Here is a 20,339-nt window from a genome sequence, read left to right as displayed (position 1 = left end):
CCCAAGCAGCAAAGCGTCAAAGGCTCATGTCCCCCACTGGTGCATCTGACAAGGGATCGGGGGCTTCTGCCCGTTTGGGGAAGGGAGCCCCTGGGGGCCCGTTCACTGTCCCTGGGGCTGCACTTTGTGGGTGTCGGGGCTCTGGTTGCCCACTGGGACTGGAGGAGCCGGGGTGGGCACCAAGGGCGGGGCTGGCCGGGCTGTGATGCCTCTGGCGCCTGTGACATCACAGGGGACGTGTCACAATGGGGGCAGCTCTCCATGGCTCCCACAGACAACGCTGCCTCACTTCAGCCTGGGTGGAGGTAGCGAGTGGGCACCCCCTACTCTCTCTGTCTCCTTGCAGGCCATGGCTCGCACAATGCTCCTTGTGTTGCTGCTGCAAACCCTCGTCCAGTACCCGCAGATGGTGGGCGATGGCTTGGATGAGGCCACGCGGGCGCGCATGGAGCTGCGTGCGGAATATCTGGACTGGCAGATGACTCGGCTGCTGCAGGAGCTGGAGCAGGGACCCCTGGAGCGCGCTCTCCGCGCCTGGGGAGCCCTGCTCTGGGCTGCCCCGCAGCAATGGCACTTCTGGGCTCTGGCTGCAGGCCCGGGCCTGCTCCTGGCGCTCTGCTTTCTCTGTAGTAGAGCAGCCAGGAACCGCAAAGCCAGGAGAGCCCGGGAAGACGCTTTGAGGAGGAGAAGGGACTCCATTCGTACGATGCTGACCATCAGAAGGAGGTACAAAGACGTGAAAGAAATATGGACATACCTCAAGGAATTGAAGAGGAAGGTGGCAAGGGTGATGCAAACCAGGAAGAGGAAGAAGAGCCTGCTGCTGAGAGGAAAGCCTGTCAGGGAGGCACAGCAGGGATTTCCTGCAGCGCCTGCTGGAACCCTTGGAGCACACGCGCTGCTGCCTGGAGAACAAACGCCCTGACAACCTGCACCTACAAGGACTCGTGGGGCACATGCGCTGCTCCCCTCAGAAGAAACACCAGGGCAGCTTGGACTTTGGCAACAACAGGGTTCCCACACAGAGCTTGTGGGGCTCACAGCTGGAGATAGATAGTTTATATATTAACAGTATATTACAGGATGTAATTAGCACATTTATCCCCCATAAATAGAAAAGTAGTTACCACATATATCCCCAACAATTATAGAAAGACTTAACATGTAGTTAGTACATTTATCCCCTAAACATATATACTTAGTTAACGTGCAGTTAGATCACTTATCCCCAACAAATCTATATGTAGTTAAGAGGTAGCTAGTGTATTTATCCCCAGTTATCCCCAAACTACTTTCCTCTTGTTTCAATAAAAAGTGTTGTTCTAAAATCTCAATTGGGCGACTTCTCATTGTACTCAACACAGACCTATAGTGCTGAGTTGGTTCTAAGCTGAAATTACAGCTACTGGCACCCAGCCCATCTGATCTCAGATGACCAGCTGCACACTCACCAGGATCTCTTTTCTGCTCAACACCAACACCTTTACTGCATTAGACATCCTCGACACTCCCCAGGCACCTGCTGCCACCTCACTGGGAACTGGGCTCTGCTACACTCTTGCACAATTATTACATACAAGGGCACACATTACTGCTTTGAACCTCACGAATGGCCAAAGGCTGGGGTAGGATTCCTGACAGAACAACCAAGTTCAGCTCTTTTCTGGCCATTGCTCTCAGGGTCTGCCAAAGGCCATCGATGGAAGGGGAAACAAGGAATTCAGAAAGAATAGTCACACACAATTTTTTCTTCTGAGTCTGCTCAGCCCGCAGAAAGGAACAGCAGCTTCTGCAGGAAGGTCCCACTCTGCCAGCTGAGTACATCAGCTTCAGTTTACAGGACAGAGCATTCAACAGACAGTTGGCTTTTGTACGCAGTAAACCATCACCAGAAAGGTGGAACCAATGAAATGATGTCAGAGAGCCTCTTAAAACTCTGCAGCCATCCCCTGAGACAGCAGCACTGCAAGCTGAAGTTTGGGGAGAGGGGCAGAGCCTGCCCTCCACAGAGATCACCATCTAGGCAGGTACAGCAGCTTGGAACACGGGATCCAAGGAATTTACCACTTGCTGCAAAGATCTGGACATCAGGCTGGAACAAAGTTCCTTCAGCCCGGACCTGCTCCAGTGGCAGCACATGAAAGCGTTAAGGGACAAATCCTGGTGCACAGAGAGGGAGCTGCAGCTCTCTCGGCCTCATATTGATTGTAAAATAAAATCTGTACTCTTGACATGGGCATATGGCCTCTTTTGCACCATAATTCACACAGAGGCACTTCTCATGATTTTAATAACCGGATCACAGCACTCCCCCCTGCCCTGTAGCCTCGGTCATAATGCTCTACAGATTGCACACACAAATGGTTTCTGAACCTCCTGAGAAGTTCACGCACAATGCTCCTTGTGTTGCTGCTGCAAACCCTCGTCCAGTACCCGCAGATGGTGGGCGATGGCTTGGATGAGGCCACGCGGGCGCGCATGGAGCTGCGTGCGGACTATCTGGACCGGCAGATGACTCGGCTGCTGCAGGAGCTGGAGCAGGGACCCCTGGAGCGTGCTCTCCGCGCCTGGGGAGCCCTGCTCTGGGCTGCCCCGCAGCAGTGGCACTTCTGGGCTCTGGCTGCAGGCCCGGGCCTGCTCCTGGCGCTCTGCTTTCTCTGTAGTAGAGCAGCCAGGAACCGCAAAGCCAGGAGAGCCCGGGAAGACGCTTTGAGGAGGAGGAGGGACTCCATCCGGACCATGCTGACCATCAGAAGGAGGTACAAAGACGTGAAGGAAATCTGGGCATACCTCAAGGAATTGAAGAGGAAGGTGGCAAGGGCGATGCAAACCAGGAAGAGGAAGAAGAGCCTCCTGGTGAGAGGAAAGCCTGTCAGGGAGGCACAGCAGGGATTTCCTGCAGCGCCTGCTGGAACCCTTGGAGCACACGCGCTGCTGCCTGGAGAAGAGACGCCCTGACAACCTGCACCTACAAGGACTCGTGGGGCACATGCGCTGCTCCCCTCAGAGGAAACACCAGGGCAGCTTGGACTTTGGCAACAACAGGGTTCCCACACAGAGCTTGTGGGGCTCACAACTGAAGATAGATAGTCTACATATTGACAGTAGTTCTTTTACAATAAGTTATAGATGTAGTTAGCCCATTTATCCCCAACCAATAGAGAAGTAGTTAGTGCATATATCCCCAGCAATTATAGAAGAGTTAACATGTAGTTAGTACATTTATTTCCCAAATATACATATTTAGTTAACATGTAGTTAGTTCACTTATCCCCAACAAATCTATACATAATTAGTAGGTAGTTAGTGCATTTATCCCCAGTACACCCAAACCTGCTTTCCTCTTGTTTCAATAAAAATACTGTTCTGAAATCTCAATTGGGTGAGTTCTCAGTGTACTCAAACAGACCTATAGTGCTGAGTTGGTTCTAAGCTGAAATTACATCTATTTGCACCCAGCCCATCTGATCTCAGATGACCAGCTGACACTCAACAGGACCTCTTTTCAGCTCAACACCAACACCTTTAATGCATTAGACATCCTCAACACTCCCCAGGCATCTGCTGCCACCTCACTGGGAACTGGGCTCTGCTACACTCTTGCACAATTATTACATACAAGGGCACACATTACTGCTTTGAACCTCACGAACGGCCAAAGGCTGGGGTAGGATTCCTGACAGAACCACCAAGTTCAGCTCTTTTCTGGCCATTGCTCTCAGGGTCTGCCAAAGGCCATTGATGGAAGGGGAAACAAGGAATTCAGAAAGAATAGTCACATACAATTTTTTCTTCTGAGTCTGCTCAGCCTGCAGAAAGGAACAGCAGCTTCTGCAGGAAGTGCTCACTCTGCCAGTTGAGTACATCAGCTTCAATGTACACCTGAATATGAGTCAGGGGTGCCCTGGCAACCAGGAGGGCCAATCATGTCCTGGGGGCATCAGGCAAAGCCTTTCCAGGCAGGCAAGAGAGGGGATTGTCCTGTTCTGCTCTGCACTGGGGTGGCCTCAGCTGGAATATTGCAGCAAGTTTGGGCACCACAATATAAGGTTGATATGAAACCATTGGAGAGTGTCCAAAGGAGGGCAACAGAGATGGTGATGGGCCTTGAGGGTAAGACGTGGGAGAAGTGGCTGGGGGTACTTGTTCTGTTCAACCTGGAGAAGAGGAGATGAGGGGAGACTTCACTGCCATCAAGAAGTTCCTCATGAGGAGAGGAGGAGAGGCAGGCACTGATCTCTTGTCTGTGGCTACCAGTGACAGGACACAAGGAAATAGCCTCAAGTTGTGTCAGAGGAGGTTTAGGTTGGATGTTAAAAAGAGGCTCTTTCCCCAAAGGCCGGTTGAGTACTGGAAAAGGCTCCCCAGGAAAGTGGTCACAACCACCAAGCCTGACAGAGTTCCAGAAGTGTTTGGGCAATGCTCTCAGGCACATGGAGTGACCCTTGGAGATGGTCCCGTGCAGGGCTAAGGGTTGGACTTGATAGTCCTTGTGGGTCTCTTCCAACTCAGCACATTCTTTGATTCCGTAAATGGAGACATTCTTTCCCTGAAATATTAGTGGTGTTCACTTCTCACACACCTAAGTTACAGAAGCATCTCAGAGGTGCTAAATAAACATACTTAAAATAGGCACAAGTGTAGTCTAATTAGAACATTTCACCTAATGTTCTTTCTCAGCTACATAACCTGAAAAAACTAATGTATTTTTGATTTAACACTTTAGATATTCATACTTTACCATTTACAATGAAATAGGAAACTTGCAATAATTTGAATAATAATGGAATAATTTTATCGCTACAGAAAATATATTTCTTTATAGGAATATTAATTAGGTTTTTAAAGTGTATTTCCTTTATGTGTTTTTACTATCTCTAACAAATTTGTGTGGACGAGGGTTCACTACCAAAACTCCTTTGCAGATAAACTGGCTACAGTTCTGCAGCAAACAGGATAAATGTATTAGTCAGGAAAGCACAGGAAACACTTGGTCTGTTGGCAGATGGCTTTTTCTTTCACCAGAAGAAGTGGTAGCAATCACCTATGGTTAAATTTCAGAGTATTTGTTATTGCTAATACAATACTAATTTACTATGCAGGAGCATTTGCCGGGGGGGTGGGGGAAAGAAATATTATACATAAAAAAATAAATCCAGGAGCCCACTAGATGGTGCTCCTATACAGCAAATAGAGATCATCAACACCATTCCCACTGCTAAAGGTGAATGTAGGTGAGATCCTAACCCACAGTAAACCAGGGTGCTTCTTTTTACAGAGGTCATATCCGTGTGATTTGTTGCTACAAAATCCTGACACTTCCAGTGCTGTCCCTTGTGCTCGGGAACTGACATTTACACAAAAATATATCAACATACCCATGCCAACTACTAAGATTAAAAGCAGAATGAATTTCTGAAACAACTGATTAAAACAACTGAGGCTCATGGAATTTATACAATGGTTGTGCTGGAAAGGACCTTTCAAGGTCATCCAGTCCACTCCCCCTGCCATGAGTAGGGACATAGATCAGGTTGCTCTAAACCCCATCCAGCCTGGCCTTGGACACTTCCAGGGATGGGGCAGCCCCAGCTTCTCTGGGCAACCTGTGCCAGGGCCTCATTTTAAAGTATTTCTTCCTTATTAGGCTTATTAAGCACTACTTAGTGACAACCAAAACATCAGTGTTTTGTCAACATTATTCTCATACTAAATCCAAAAATCCAAAACACAGCACCGTAGCAGCTACTACCAGGAGCTGGATATCAATGATCCTTGAGGGTCCCTTCCAACTCAGGATATTCTACGATTCTGTGATACCAAAAAAACCCACAAAACAAACAAACAAACAAACAAACCAAACCAAAACAAAACCAAAACCATAACTCTCTCCTAGCCAGGACACTTCTATATAGCCTGAATCTGCCCTCAACCTAAACTCTCTTTGCATTTCTTCCTGCGAAACTACTCATATTTTGCATGGAAAAAGCTGGAAAAAAAAAGAAAAGCCAAAAGTAGCTCACAGAAGAGGTTGAGGTGGGCAGGAAAATGTAGTAACAGCCAGAAAAAAAACCTTGTTTGAGCCCTTACCATCATCAGCACCCTGAAAACTTACTCTGCTTATTCCTCATTTGAACAATCAGCTCAGCATCCTCAAACATATGTCTGGAGAAGCTTTTAGTAATAGTATAAAATGCAACATCGTGGTGTTGGTCATTATGTACTTAATATGCAAAAGAGGACCAGTCTGATTTTTCCCACAGGAGATCCGAGGAGTGCAGGAAGTGCCAAAGTATCTCACTACTGCACAGAAGCCTGGGAAGCGCTGGGATGCAGCCTGGCTGTCCTCACATGGGAAATGACTGGCAGGACACTATTCCAGTGTAAAACCCACTTCAGCTGCACAAGGGGGAAAAACCCCACAAAAACACCACTATATTTTGGGGCCCCTGAAACAAGAAAGTTGTGGACATGTGGGAATGAGTCCAGAAGAGAGTCACAAAGTTGATCAGAGGGATAGAGCCCATCTACTCTGGAGCCAGGCTGGGAGAGCTGGGGGGGTTCCCCTGGAGAAGAGAAGGCTCCAGGGAGACCTGAGAGCCCCTGGCAGGGCCTAGAGGGGCTCCAGGAGAGCTGGAGAGGGACTGGGGACAAGGCATGGAGGGACAGTACACAGGGAATGGCTTCCCACTGCCAGAGGGCAGAGATAGATGGGATATTGGGAGGAAATTCCTCCCTGTGAGGGTGGGGAGGCCCTGGCCCAGGTTGCCCAGAGAAGCTGTGGTTGCCCCATCCCTGAAGTGTCCAAGCCAGGTTGGACATGACCTGGAGCAACCTGGGCTAGTGGAAGATGTCCCTGTCCACAGAAAGGCTTTGGAATTGGATGGTTTTTAAGGTTCCTTCCAACACAAGGCATTCTATGATTCTCTGGTATTTCATTCCAAGACATATAAAAGGATATGTGAATTTGCAGAGCACTTTCCCCAGTGCACACTGACATGGGCATTCCTATTTAAATTCAATATACAACTGCCATTATACAGAAATAGCCATTGGCCTGGGCTTCCTAAATACCAGAGCTCCACAAGTCTGGTTCCAAACTGCTATGTGGGACATGCAATAATATTTTTGCAATTGTTTCTTATGATTTCAATACTGAAACAAACACATTTCAACTCTTATTTTGAAGCTTTTCCTTTTCTCTGAAGCATCACAAGTCACTTCTCTGAAGTAAACTTGGATTCCATAAAAATCATGGGAAAAAAAAAATCCCCCAAAAAATCCATTCTCAGGCTGAACATCTAATAGCTATTTGTTCAAAAAGCAACATTTTAAAAGTAGTCAGCCTTTGGCCTGGTATCTTTCTGTCTCATTTGATAGTTCTTAAGTTTAGTACAAAAAAAAAAAAAAAAAAAAGATAGCCTTTGTTATTGCTGTACCCAAATACTGTGTCTTTCAGTTTCTATGCAATTTTTCCCCCTCATTACAGGCTTATTCGATTTCTCACTCCATTTAAGTTGCACTGCATTCTCTAGCCATGCAAAATATTCCTAAAGGAGCATTAAAATATTCAAGAAATGCGTTATGATAGCCCATTTATTAAATATGAGGTGCATTTAACAGCCTGGAGGACAGTGACCAGTGTCATCAGACACTTTCTTTCTCATCAAATGCAGTCATTTCCCCAATGGTTGACTTCCACTGTTCAAAAATTTATTAAAGATTGAGTTACTCTGCCTGGAATTTTTGGTTGAAATGCTGCTCATAACAAAAAATGGTACGATTTCAGTACCTTGGGAGCTATCCCAAATACATAAATACCTCAAGTACCAAAAATCATTTCAACCACCTCTTTCTGTTCTCATCCAGATCAATTCATAGAATCATGGAATCACAGAATATCCTGAATTGGAAGGGACCCACAAGGATCATCGAGTCCAACTCCAGGCCCCACACAGGACAGGCCCAATAAATCCCACCACGTGCCTGAGGGCATTGTCCAAACGCCTCTTGAACTCTGGTAGGTTGGTGCCATGGCCACTTCCCCTTATATTCCTTTAAAAACCAAATTTTTTTTCATATTCATTCAAGACCCAACATGATTTTGAAATCAGGGAGTAAAGGGGTGACCCACAGGCAGAGCAATTCAAGAAGTTAACAAGGACCAACATTGCTGGTCTGTGACTTTAAAGATAAACGGATGTTTGTGCATACAGAGAAGCAATAAATTGAGTATTAAAAAATATTTTAACAAATAAAATATCAATTTGTTCCACTACTAGAGGGACAACTTGCATGTACACACACAAAAATCCATGAGAAAGTCAAAAGAAAACAGCTACTTGCTTTTGTCATGAATGGAAAGAATGGTCCTTCTTCCTTTACACATCTCTTCCTCCCCTTTCTAAGTCAGAGGATTTACAAATTTGTTTTATCCTTGACTCATAATTTTACTGTAGATAATCCAAGCCTTGCTTCAAACCCAGGAATGGTCCTCTTTATGGGGTTGTGGTGCATGCATAGTAAACAGCTTTATATTTACAACACCATTACACCTACTCTCACAGCACTGTATCAGAACGATTATCCTCATTTTTTTCATATCAAAATCTAAAAAAAAATATTTAGAATTATTTAATAGGTAAAGTATTTTAGGTTACCCAATTTGAAACCCCTAAAATTCCAATTTCCACAGTGGTTTGCACTTCTCAAGTGTTGTCAGCACATCCCACTGACACAGCTATGGGACTAAGGAATCATAATCTCAATCCGTATTCTAAAAGGAGGCACTTTCCCACTCACCAGAGATCCCAAGCGCCCAATAAATTCTATTTTTGCCTGTCACTGCCCCCATCTCCATTCTGTCGTGAAGAACATCTCCCCCAACTACCTGCCTGCAGCCCTTGTGGCAGAGAGAATCATGGAATCACAGAATCCTCTGGGTTGGAAAAGCATCCCAAGATCATCAAGTTCAACCATTCCCCCAGCACTGCCAGGGCCAACACTGACCCCTGTCCCCAAGTGCCACATCCACAGGGCTTTTAAACCCCTCCAGGGATGGGGACTCCAACACTGCCCTGGGCAGCTCCTTCCAATACCTGAAAACCTTCTCTGTGAAGAGAATTTTTCCCAATATCCAGTCTTAACCTCCCCTGCTACAGTTTGAGGTCATTCCCTCTCCTCCTGTCCCTGTTCCCTGGGAGCAGAGCCCGACCCCCGCCCCGGCTCCCCCCTCCTGTCAGGGAGTTGCAGAGCCAGAAGGTCCCCCCTGAGCCTCCTTTTCTCCAGGCTGAGCCCCCCCAGCTCCCTCAGCTGCTCCTGCTGCTCCAGCCCCTTCCCCAGCTCCGTTCCCTCCTCTGGACACAATTATTCCTTTATTTTATATCCAGATATAAATATATGTTTTTATACCCACACCCCACATATATTTTTACCTCTTTCCTGTTGCCAAACCCACATCAGATGCCATCTAACACCACCTTAATTTTCATCTACCACAGATTTCCAGGTCCCTCTCATTTCATTTCTCCTCATTTAATAATTTCACTTTCTCCACCTCCCCACCACACTCCAGTTTGATGTGCAGGTCCTGTCTCTGCTACACATCGTGATGGCTCTGGGGAAAGCACAGAGGATACCCGGATAAATCCATCCCACAACTTAACATTTGACAACACAGGAGTCCCTCAATAATCAGAACAGCTGAGACCTCACCAGATCAAAATTACCATTTCCTGAGTGAAAACAGAGTGTTTTCAGAGCTAACAGTAATTTCTTGACACACTTATTCAGGAAACTTCAATAAATTTGGCCAATCATGAGGGGAAGTAAAAAGTACACCCTTAGTTGCATCAGGAACTCAGAAATATTTCATGAGCATAAACTACATACCCAATTATTATTAATAAATTACTAATAAACCCAGGAATATCCAGTTTAAAATGATCTAAGGTTAAAGCATTGAAATTAAAGGACAAAGTAACAAGGCATTCAATATGTATTTTTGTGATCAATCACCTTCAAACACGACTTCAAAGAAGAAAATGCAATAAGAAACACATTTTTTAACTCTCCCTATTCCTACATAAACTATCTGTGAGAGGCAATAAATGGCAACTCTTTCCAAAACTTTGCTGCTAATAACTCACAGAATATGACAGTGAACATGGGAACTAGTTAAACACAACAGCTGAAGTGCTTCAGATAGGTAGAATAATTACTTAAGTTACACATGATGATGTTTTGATTGAGAAAACATTCAGATTATTTACACTGCAGTGATTCGAAGCGTTAAACCAAAGAACACTGATGCTGAAATCTGAAATAATGAATGCTGAGAAGTGTTAAATATTATGGGGGGAAATGTAAACTTATTTTGAATATAGAAGAATAATCTTGTCATATAACCCAGGGTTTAGTAAGCACTTCACACCAAATACAAACCGATCTCAATCAATATGACTGATACTGTAAAATAAATACTCTGTCAAGTTATTTTCCCTAGCAAGTACACACTTCCTTTCCCTTGTTGAGGTAATACACTGCCAGTATCAAAATCAAACATTTTTCTCCACCAGCTTTTCAGTTATGACATAGTTTCACTAGTCTGGTAATTCTTCTTGCTTTCTTGCTTGTAAAACACAAAGGTAAATTTACAATCATCCCACCATCACAGCTATAAATTTTGACTTTGACTGGAGCTTAGGAAATGTCATCTCTGTTGCACAGTTAGGTGTGAATAAATCTCATTCAACAGCTAAGCAGTGAGTTAGAAAATAGATAAAATAATAGTTTCAATCTTTGTATCCCCAGTAAGTCAGAGGAGAAAGTTTTCACTTAGTTTCCTAAAATAACAAAGAGAAAATTCCCCAAGAAGGCTGTTCTTCCACACATAATTGTGAACACAATGCTATGGATACACATCCCCCATAAGCGCCCATGATGCCTGCAACATCACAGAAAGTGGAAAAGACTTTACCTGAGGAGAAAAATGATGAATATTCTCATAAAGAGGCCGGGGACAATATCAGATGTCTCGCACAGTCTTCACTACGTTTATTTTCACTAAGCACAACGACTCCCTTTGCATTGAACAGCAGCCTTTTCCAGAAGGCAGCAGCAGCATCATCAGTTTGGGACTGAGATGTCACATGTTTTCTGTCCCTGTTTGTCAAACCTTTGCTGCCCATAACGTGCAAACTCCCACACAAAAGACAGAGAATAATCGGACCACACAGGGACTTTATTCCCAGGATCTTACCAAAAGGGGACCTGTGAGCTGAGAAGGTCCTGAAAGCCATGCAGAATTCCTGGAATATTGACCCACAACAATTGTGCAGGAAAAACCATGGATGCAAGAACAGATGCAGACAACAAGCCCAGTCCAAAACACCTCCACTTTCAGCCTTAAATCCAGCAGGACTGAGCAGCTCCTGACTGCATGTGACAGATGCTTTTACTGTACCCTTGTGCATTAATTCAAGCCAAGAGGACACCGTTCCCTAATAATAATTTTAACAAACTCTTGCCTTAAGTCAGAATGAAAGAGAAAAATATTTTCAGAGAATGTCCTGCAGGTTTGTTGGGTTTGGTTTTTTTTTTTCACTTTCTAAAGAACAATCCTCAAATGTGAGATAAGGAAAAGCCATCAGACAGGACTGGCAATGAAATTAACGGTTAAACAATTAACTGCCAAGAAAGTTGCTTAAGCAGAACTGTATCTATTGCTTGGAAGAGAAGCTGCAGCACTTTGCCTGCAGCTGAACTGACTGCTATCAACTGTGTTTGAGAGACGCTTTTTCCATATCTTTGATTAACATAAATCGTGATTCAAGTTGAATGTTAATGTTTCCAAGACGCTGAGCTGAATCACCACCTTCATATTTTTTTGTCTTGTCTTTCTCACTTGCCAGACAAACAGGATTTGACCATTCAACCAGCCCCAGATCTTGGTCACAAAACTAAACTGCCAGGCTAACCAGGCTTTGCATTATTTAGAACTATGCAGCTGGATTTGCCAAGGACACCAGGGACAAAGAGAACTTCTTTCTCTCTATCCCAGCCACTCCATATGAGCACAAATAACTCCTTGTAATTCCAGCCCACTAGCAGCAAACACCTATTCCTCATTAAAAATAACACAAATCAGTGTTTGCCCTTTGCCTTTGCAGTCTGAGCAAACAGACCTGCATGAAAACGTGAATTTGAGTCCTGTATCAGAACGACTTATTGCATGGAGAAACACTTCAATTTCCACGCCCTTCTGATACTCACATCAAATTCATTCAAGGCAGCAGCAAGCTCCCCTATGCCGGTGTGGCCCTTGTTCTCATCGGTGGGGGAGGTGGCCTGGGCAGCATTGGAGATCCCAGCAATGGCTTCCTGCACTTGCTTGAAGACGTAGTCCCTGTTGGCCCTCGTGGCTGCCACGTCGGGGTGGCGGAGGAAGGCCTGGGACGCCGTGTACAGCATGGTGGCGTTCTTCTTCAGAGCCCCTCGGGCCGCAGCCATCTCATCCCGGCAGTGAGGGTCCTTCAGCTCCTGCACAAAAACACACGGCTTGCATCGAATCACAGAATGGTTTGGGTTGGAAGGAACCCTCAACATCACCCTGTTCCAATCTTCCTGCAGTGGGCAGGGACACCTTTCACTAGCCCAGGTTGCTCCAAGCCCTGTCCAACCTGGCCTTGGACACTTCCAGGGATGGGGCAGCCACAGCTTCTCTGGGCAACCTGTGCCAGGGCCTCACCACCTTCACAGGAAGAATTTCTTCCTAATATCTAATCTAAACCTGCTCTTATTCAGCATAAAACCCTTCCCCCTCAATCTTTCACTACATGCCCTTGTAAATGATCTTGCCTCATCTTTCCTGTAAGTTCCCTTCAGGTACTGGAAGGTCAGGTCACCCCAAAGCTTCTCTCCTCCAGGCTGAACAATCCGAGTTCTTTCAGCCTTTCCTCATAGCAGAGGTGCTCCATCCCTCTAATCGTTTTGGTGGTACCCTCTGGACTCGCTCCAACAGCTCCATGTCCTTCCTGTGCTGTTGTTCCCCAGAGCTGGAGGCAGCTCTGCAGGTGAGGTCTCACCTGAGCAGGGCAGAATCCCTCCCTACTGCTGTCCACACTGAGGGATCAGCCCCAGGATATGATTGGCTTCCTGGGCTGCAAGTTGTAATTCACAATTGTAAATGAAAGTTTTTGTGTTTGAATGTATTGCCTCAGGTATCCATGGATAAACACCATCCGGTGGTTTTGCAGAGAGGGAATCACTGAGAGAAACCACCACAAATCACAGAAAGAATTCCTCTCCTGCCCAACAAAGTCCAGTCCTTCTGTGTGGCTACAGCTGTTACCTTCTGCCCACAGTACCTTACAAAGAGTCCACACGCTTCCCTTATGCAAAAACCCACAAAAAACAATTATATAAAACATTCAAAATTACTCTTCCTGATCGACTGGATTTGGTCTGCTCATTCCATAAAGGCAACGTGAGTGCAACAATCCTGCTGCAGTAAGTGACTTATTTTTCTAAGTGCTATACCCGTGTCCTTCATACAATTATCATACAGTAGACCTTTAAAAAGCTATCAAAACAATAATATTACATAGATGAATATGGTTTTAGCTCTTACAGACCTAGAAAATGCACCTCTCATTATTTTTAGCCTTTCCCTCACATTTTGCTCAGTTCTTCACATCATGTAGTGTTTGTCTATTTAGTATACGACATGTATTTTCTTTTATTTCCCCTGACAACAAGAATCAGGTAATGCACAATAAGTTACCAGAATAAGCTGATACTGTATTATTGTTGATCCATGATTTTTGTTTAACTATAGGGTACATCACATTGTCCTTGAAAGCCTTTAAAATGTTAGTTAAGATAGTCCTAGAAATATCCATGAGGGATAACAAAACATTATTACTTCTATTTAAAAACTATGAATAAAGAAGTCTGGAGAGCTGAATAGTTTACTTATGTTTACACATAGGATCTACTGCAAACACTGAAAAACAACCCAGATATTCTGGATTTAGAGGTTCTACCCATGGACTGATTTCAGCCACATGAGTTCCTAAAAAATTTATCAGGCTACAAAACAGAAGACACGAAAGGAAAATGTATGGACATCTTAGTAGTATGCTCTAATGCTGCCAAAATTTTCCATTATATATGGAAAACTTTATTGCCATTATGAAAATGCACCTTAAGAAAATTTTAAGAGATTTATAACTTGTTTTGTCATATTTTTATACCTCCAATAAGAACTTAGAAGATATAAACCAGCATAAGCTTTCATATTTTTCTCTTTTTGCCACATTTATAACTGTATTTGCACAGGGGAAGTGTCTGAACATACAGAAGAGCACTGCTCATAGAGTGACTAGATTTTACATTTTTAACTTATTTCGTTTCAGTACAACTCTGAAAATGATACTTTTCATTAAAAAAACACAAACAAACAACAACAGCAAACCCCACAATCATGATTTGGAAGTAAACCACCATTACTGTAATTCAGAAACTAAGGTAAACAGGCAGAGCACTATGGAAAGCCAGCTTCCCACATGGTGTGCCATGTACAAAGATGACACATCCCTGAATTGTTGGTGATATTCCAATACAGCTGAAGTTGGAGAGAGCTTATGCAACTCCACAGTGACAGCACTGTGTTAAAAAGAACAGTGTGCAGGAGAAAGTTTTCTTTATTGCCAAGTTGTACAATCGCAGACCTTGAATAAATGTTATCATGAGTTTCTGATCTTTTTTTCAGTTGCCCTGGCAATGAATAAGTAGGATGGAACACTTGGCTTTTAAATATCTGAAAATTAATAATAATGGTTTTAAACACAAAGTAGATTTCTGTTCCTCATGAATTTGAATTGTACTAAAGCACCAAAAAGCTTTGGTGGTGCTTTACCAGCTGTCAGAGGGACCTGAGATGTGCACAGGTTAGAATTAAATGGGAATAATCATCGAATGAAAACTATCCTTAACCTCCTGAATCACTGGCCTTTTCACTCCTCCATCTGTTACTAACTGAAGCTGCTTGAAAAATACTCTAAAAGAAGCTGTACTTTTGAAAAGCTTCATCACATTCAAAAATAATCAGCGTGATGAAATTACAGGCCGTGACACGGCAGTCGCTCACTGCACATTTAAAACCAGACTTGGACACAAAACACAAGACCTTTAGAACCAAGACAGACTTTCTCAACCCCTCATGGACTCACCTGTTGTCGTCTGGCAGCCACATAGTTCAGTTTTACCATCTCCTTCCCAAACTCTTTGAAGCGGTTCGCTAAGTCTTGCTCATTTGTTGCATTTTTCACCGCTTCTAGCGCTTCCTCTACCTACAAAATAACACATCAGATGTGTCAGCATTTTAATCTGGGTGCACTTTTGACAAATGTGTAACTGTTCCACCCAGTACTCTCTATTACATGGACCCAATTTAGCTTTTACATCCATCACTGTACCCTTGCTCTGTGATAGTCTGACCAACTTTAATTAGATTTCTTTAATAGAGCAGCTGTCATTCTGCATTTACTTTCCCTTTACCATGCTCTGGGATCATGTAAAACCAATGTAAAAGGCATAACTGTATTAATTTCTCCACTCACACTTATCAGATGAAATATTTAATATCTGGGCGTTTTAAAACAAAATAGATGAGTATGTTCTTAATGTGTGGTACAGGCTTTATGGGAAAACAAAGGGAAAGTATTAATTCTGGACAAGAAATAGAATTTAAAAAGGAAACTCAAACTTACCATTAAGATTTAAATTTACCCTGACAAATCCAAACCATTTTCGTGAAATGAATGATAGCTTCAACCCAGAATATATGTCTTTTTTTTTCCCAGCTCTCAGCTTTCCTTTTTTTGGTTATTTAACACCGAGAAAAGAATCTACCCAAGAAAACACACCTGCAGTTACTCAGTCATGCCGAGTAGGCAAAGATGTAAAACCCCAGTTGTGCCAACAAGCTAACCCACCAAATCTATTGTGAATCTTTACCTTATGCACAGCAAGAAAAAAATATCTGAAGGAATAAAATGCTCTATTCATGTAATAAGTAAAGGAAACTTTACTGTGACAAGAGGGGTATTCAGTGTTTTATTTCTCTCCCTCACGAGACAAAAATGCAATTCCAAGGAAAAAGATTGAGAACTGGAAAGATTCTTCTGATCCTTCTTTCTAAAACCTATTGCTGCAATTCACGAGAACATGAATAACAAATCTTCACCTCAAAAAGAAATTGGGATGGGGACAGTCCTGTGCACGAGCAGAGGTTTGCAGCTTTCCAAAGGCTTCTGGGAATCTCTAAATTCAGCAGTAGCTGGTGTCAAATATTTTAGAAAGGCACAATTATGTGCAGAACCTGCCTTTTTATTGGTTTAGTTGCCCTATGTTTTCCTACCAGTGAGAGAGAATATTTTACTTTGAGCTTTTACCTCCTTACTGCAGATTTACCAAATTACAGGGCAGTGGAGTAGGAAGCTCATACATTTCTATTGGAAAATGCCTAATTCAAGCACATAAATTCATAGCTATTATGCTGGAAATTATAAACTAAGCCTGAGAGTTATAAGTTACAAGCTTATCCAGAATCCAAATTACCTCTTCTTTTACTCTTAGAAAGAACAGCAGTTTTTAAAAATGAACTGTCTGCCTTACCAATAACACAAAATAAAAGAGCATCTACTAACTGTTTTGTTCTCGAAGAATTTCTTGCAAAATATGAACATTTTCCTTTCATATCAAGAACCATTCACGTTAAAGTGCCTGAGATTTTCACCTTTAATATGTTTGTCATGCTGAGCACAGGCATGACAAACTGACACACATTCTCCCAGGTCCTGCCAGCACCATCTTAAATCATATTGCTGAGGAATTTGTTACAGATTCCCCTCTGATAATCAGATTTCAGAAGGTGCTGATCATACTCTGTCGTGTCAGTCAGGGCTCAAGCCCACAGAACTCCAAAATAAAGAAGCCAGTTATGAGAAGTATTAGAAAGGACAGGAACACAACCCCACCCACCCCCCTTAATTGCATTTTTATTTGTATTGTTATTAAAATTTCTTTTTTACAAACTCATATTGGAGCAAGTTCTCAATCCTCAAGAAAACACAACCTCACTCAACTGTACAGATGTGTGTTCTTCTGATTAATTAGCAAGGAGTTAATTAAAATACTCATAGTTCTCTGGGTGAATGATCACATACTGTATTGGTACATGAGGGCTTTTTACAAATGTTACAAAAGCTCCTGCAAAAACCACTATTCCTAATTTTAGTAATGCAAAAACCAACCTGAAAGCAATGGCCAGGTGTCCTTCCAGAAAGCATCTGCATCTATTCCCTCTAAAACATTAAGTAAAATGTCCTATTTCCTGGAAGTCTTTGACAAGCTTTCAGAGAAAACTGATTACAGTACAATTCAGTATAAATCAGGGTTCAGTGCTTTGACATGCAGAATTATTTTAGCTCATTGATTTTATGGTTAACTTACACCAGTCTTTGAAAGTTACCTTTGAGTCAATATGAGATCTGCTCCTTCCCCAGTTTTGTATACCATAACCACTTTTTCTCCCCAGTAATTTAATTTTTATTTGTTTAAAACTAGCTAGCACTAAAAAGTGGTATGATAAACACATTTACATGTTCAGTCCTCAGCAATAAATTATCCTTTTTAACCTGAAAATAAAAATGGAAGTCAATGTTGAATTTTGCCGAAAACACCCAGAGATTGCTGGCTTTTTGAAAACAGAATTCATAATATTATTGGATAAATGCAAAGATTGCAAGTCACGCTGTTGTGCACTGCCCCTGCAAATCTAGGGTGCAAACTGTGTAAGTAAACACACCCACTTACAAACCAGCATTGGACATTTGTGTTTTCCATAACACAGCACTCTGCTGCAAAAGAAAAAAAACAAATCTCGGATGTGAGAACAATATTCCTCATCGCCTGCGAAAGAGCTGGAATGCAACTTTTCAACATAACGTTCAGGGGAAAAAAAAAACCCCCGTTGTTTACGATATTCCAAGTGTTAGCCTTACTAGGAAAAAGACCACTTGAGTTAGAGCTGCGTGGAGCATTTCAGCAAGGAAAACCTAAAAGCATATTTGAGAGAGACCCTGCTTACACTGCACAGAGCCAGGGCCACGTGCTGACAGCGACGGGAGCAGCGCTTTGCCCGTCAGAGCAGAGCTCACTGGAACCTGTGCCGAAAAATCGGTCTATTTCCTTGTGGGAACTGTTTTTCCAACTGTTCAGGTTATCTGCACAGTCTGCAAAGCTGAAGGGCTCTCACTGTTTTTCCAGAACGTGAATCGCTGTGCAGCTGAATCTGTTAAAAGAAGCAACTCCCCGTCTCCTCTGCTGAACTCGCACAGGCAGCTCCGCAGGTTTTAAATATCCTGTATGTGATTTTCTACACCGTCTTCTTTTGTTTCAGAGGGGTTTGTTGATTTGTTTATGCCGTAAAAGTGTAATACTCCAACAGCTGGGGAAAAAAATTTTTTTCCAGTTTCAACTTAATAGTGTTTTAATACTCCTGTATAAAAACGGGAATGGTGGCGGCCAAAAGTAAATACAAACCTGTCACAAATGATCTGGCAATGTTTAATTACTCTTTATTCTATTTTTCCTCTCGAATGACTGATTATAACTTGTAGTACTGTCTCATTTCAAATGGAACATTCAATCTTTTGACATAGAAGTCAAGCAGAGAAAAAAAAAAGGAGGATAACTATAGTACCTAAAGTCTGCCACAAGATAGCAATGCTTGACAAGTACTGAGAGAGTAACCACTGGGAGAAGATGTGAGGTGAGTACACGCCCCTGTTCACTTCACACCCAAATTAGTCCAGTCAGGGAAGGTATCTGACAAATTTTGTTTCAAGTCTCCAAATACTAATGCCTGCAAAATTAGAAAATGAATGAGACTAATATAGAAACGTGTTATGACCTGCCTCTTACCAGCACTTGCAGAAAAAACAGTGAAGAGCAAGAAATGTGGACATTTACATTCATAACTGATTTATTCCCTATTTTTCTACACCCAAAGCATGCAAACCCAGCAGAGAAGGTGGAGGACTGCCTACAATTTTCAGATGCGAGAGGAGCCTCATGACATCAGCCATGTCAGCCAGGATGAGCAGGCGGGTGACGGCGGAGAGCAGGGCCCGGGCTGCCCTCACCATGGTGCCCCTCTTCACCGAGGAGCAGGGGTCGTCGGCGAACTCCGAGGAGGCAATTCGCATGGTTTCTCCTGGAAATGAAAACACACGCCGTAAATTAATTAGCTTTGAGCCTTGTGGCTTGTTTTTGTTTTTTTCCAGAAAGTATAAACAGCTCACTAAATAAAGTAAGTGATGTTAGGAAAAAAAATCATGGGTTGGACAGTAAAGACCATCCAGTCCCACCCCCTGCCATGGGCAGGGACACCTTCCACTAGCCCAGGTTGCTCCCAGCCCTGTCCAGCCTGGCCTTGGACACTTGCAGGGATGGGGCAGACACAGCTCCTCTGGGTAACCTGTGCCAGGACCTGACCACCTTCACAGACAAGAATTCCTTCCCAATATCCCATCTAACCCTGTCCTCTGGCAGTTTGAAGCCATTTCCCCTTGTCCTGTCACTCCCAGCCTTTGTCCAAAGTCCCTCTCCAGCTCTCTGGGAGCCCCTTCAGGTACTGGAAAGCTGCAATTAGGTCTTCCCAAAGCCTTCTCTTCTCCAGGCTGAACAACCCCAACTCTCCCAGTTTGTCATCACAGATTTTATCTTAACCCAATGAGATTTCACGTTTACCCAAACTTTGCTATTACTGAAAATAAAATGAATCCTGTTTGTCTCCAGTGCAGAAACTCAGAGAGAAAGTACTGCTAATGTGAAATCAAAGCATATTTACATTGCTTTTAAGACCATTATAAGAACATTCAAAAAAACCCCAGATGGCACAACTTCCCATAAGACAATGCAAATAGTGGGGGAGAGACTTAAGACAGCCACAGTGAATAATTCCCATCAGAACTCTTTTCCTTATTACATTTACCATTAGGACTGCATGCTCATATTATAATTTGTGTGCAGTGTATCTTGGATGATAAGCTGATAATATACAATTTCAGTAGAAAAATTCAAATAGCACATCTCTAAGGCTACACACCCTTCTTAGCTTTCCAAAACGCTGGCAAAACTCTCAAAGGATTTCTTCAGAGACAATGAACAAAAAATCGTTGTCAGACAAAGAAAACTAAACAAGTTTCTAAACATGGTTAAATGTTACACTGCTCAAGCATCACAGAGTCAAAGCTCTGGGTACCTGCTCT

General features: G+C 43.2%; 1 protein-coding gene across 4 annotated transcripts in view; it reads right to left on the bottom strand.

Moving 5' to 3' along the window:
- Window positions 1-20,339, bottom strand: part of CTNNA2 (catenin alpha 2) — a 485,320-nt gene that overhangs the window by 354,766 nt on the left and 110,215 nt on the right. For all 4 annotated transcript variants that reach the window (XM_050338724.1, XM_050338725.1, XM_050338727.1 and 1 more), the window contains exons 4-6: window positions 19,116-19,282; window positions 15,234-15,353; window positions 12,274-12,540 (exon numbers count right to left, since the gene is read on the bottom strand). In XM_050338724.1, coding sequence (XP_050194681.1) covers window positions 12,274-12,540; window positions 15,234-15,353; window positions 19,116-19,282 — 554 coding nt within the window. The remainder of the gene's footprint in view (window positions 1-12,273; window positions 12,541-15,233; window positions 15,354-19,115; window positions 19,283-20,339) is intronic.

Source organism: Myiozetetes cayanensis, unplaced genomic scaffold, assembly GCF_022539395.1.
Source record: "Myiozetetes cayanensis isolate MyiCay16 unplaced genomic scaffold, myiCay2020 scf7, whole genome shotgun sequence".
NCBI classification, from domain to species: Eukaryota; Metazoa; Chordata; class Aves; order Passeriformes; family Tyrannidae; genus Myiozetetes; species Myiozetetes cayanensis.
This window is presented reverse-complemented; position numbering and strand designations above follow the sequence as displayed.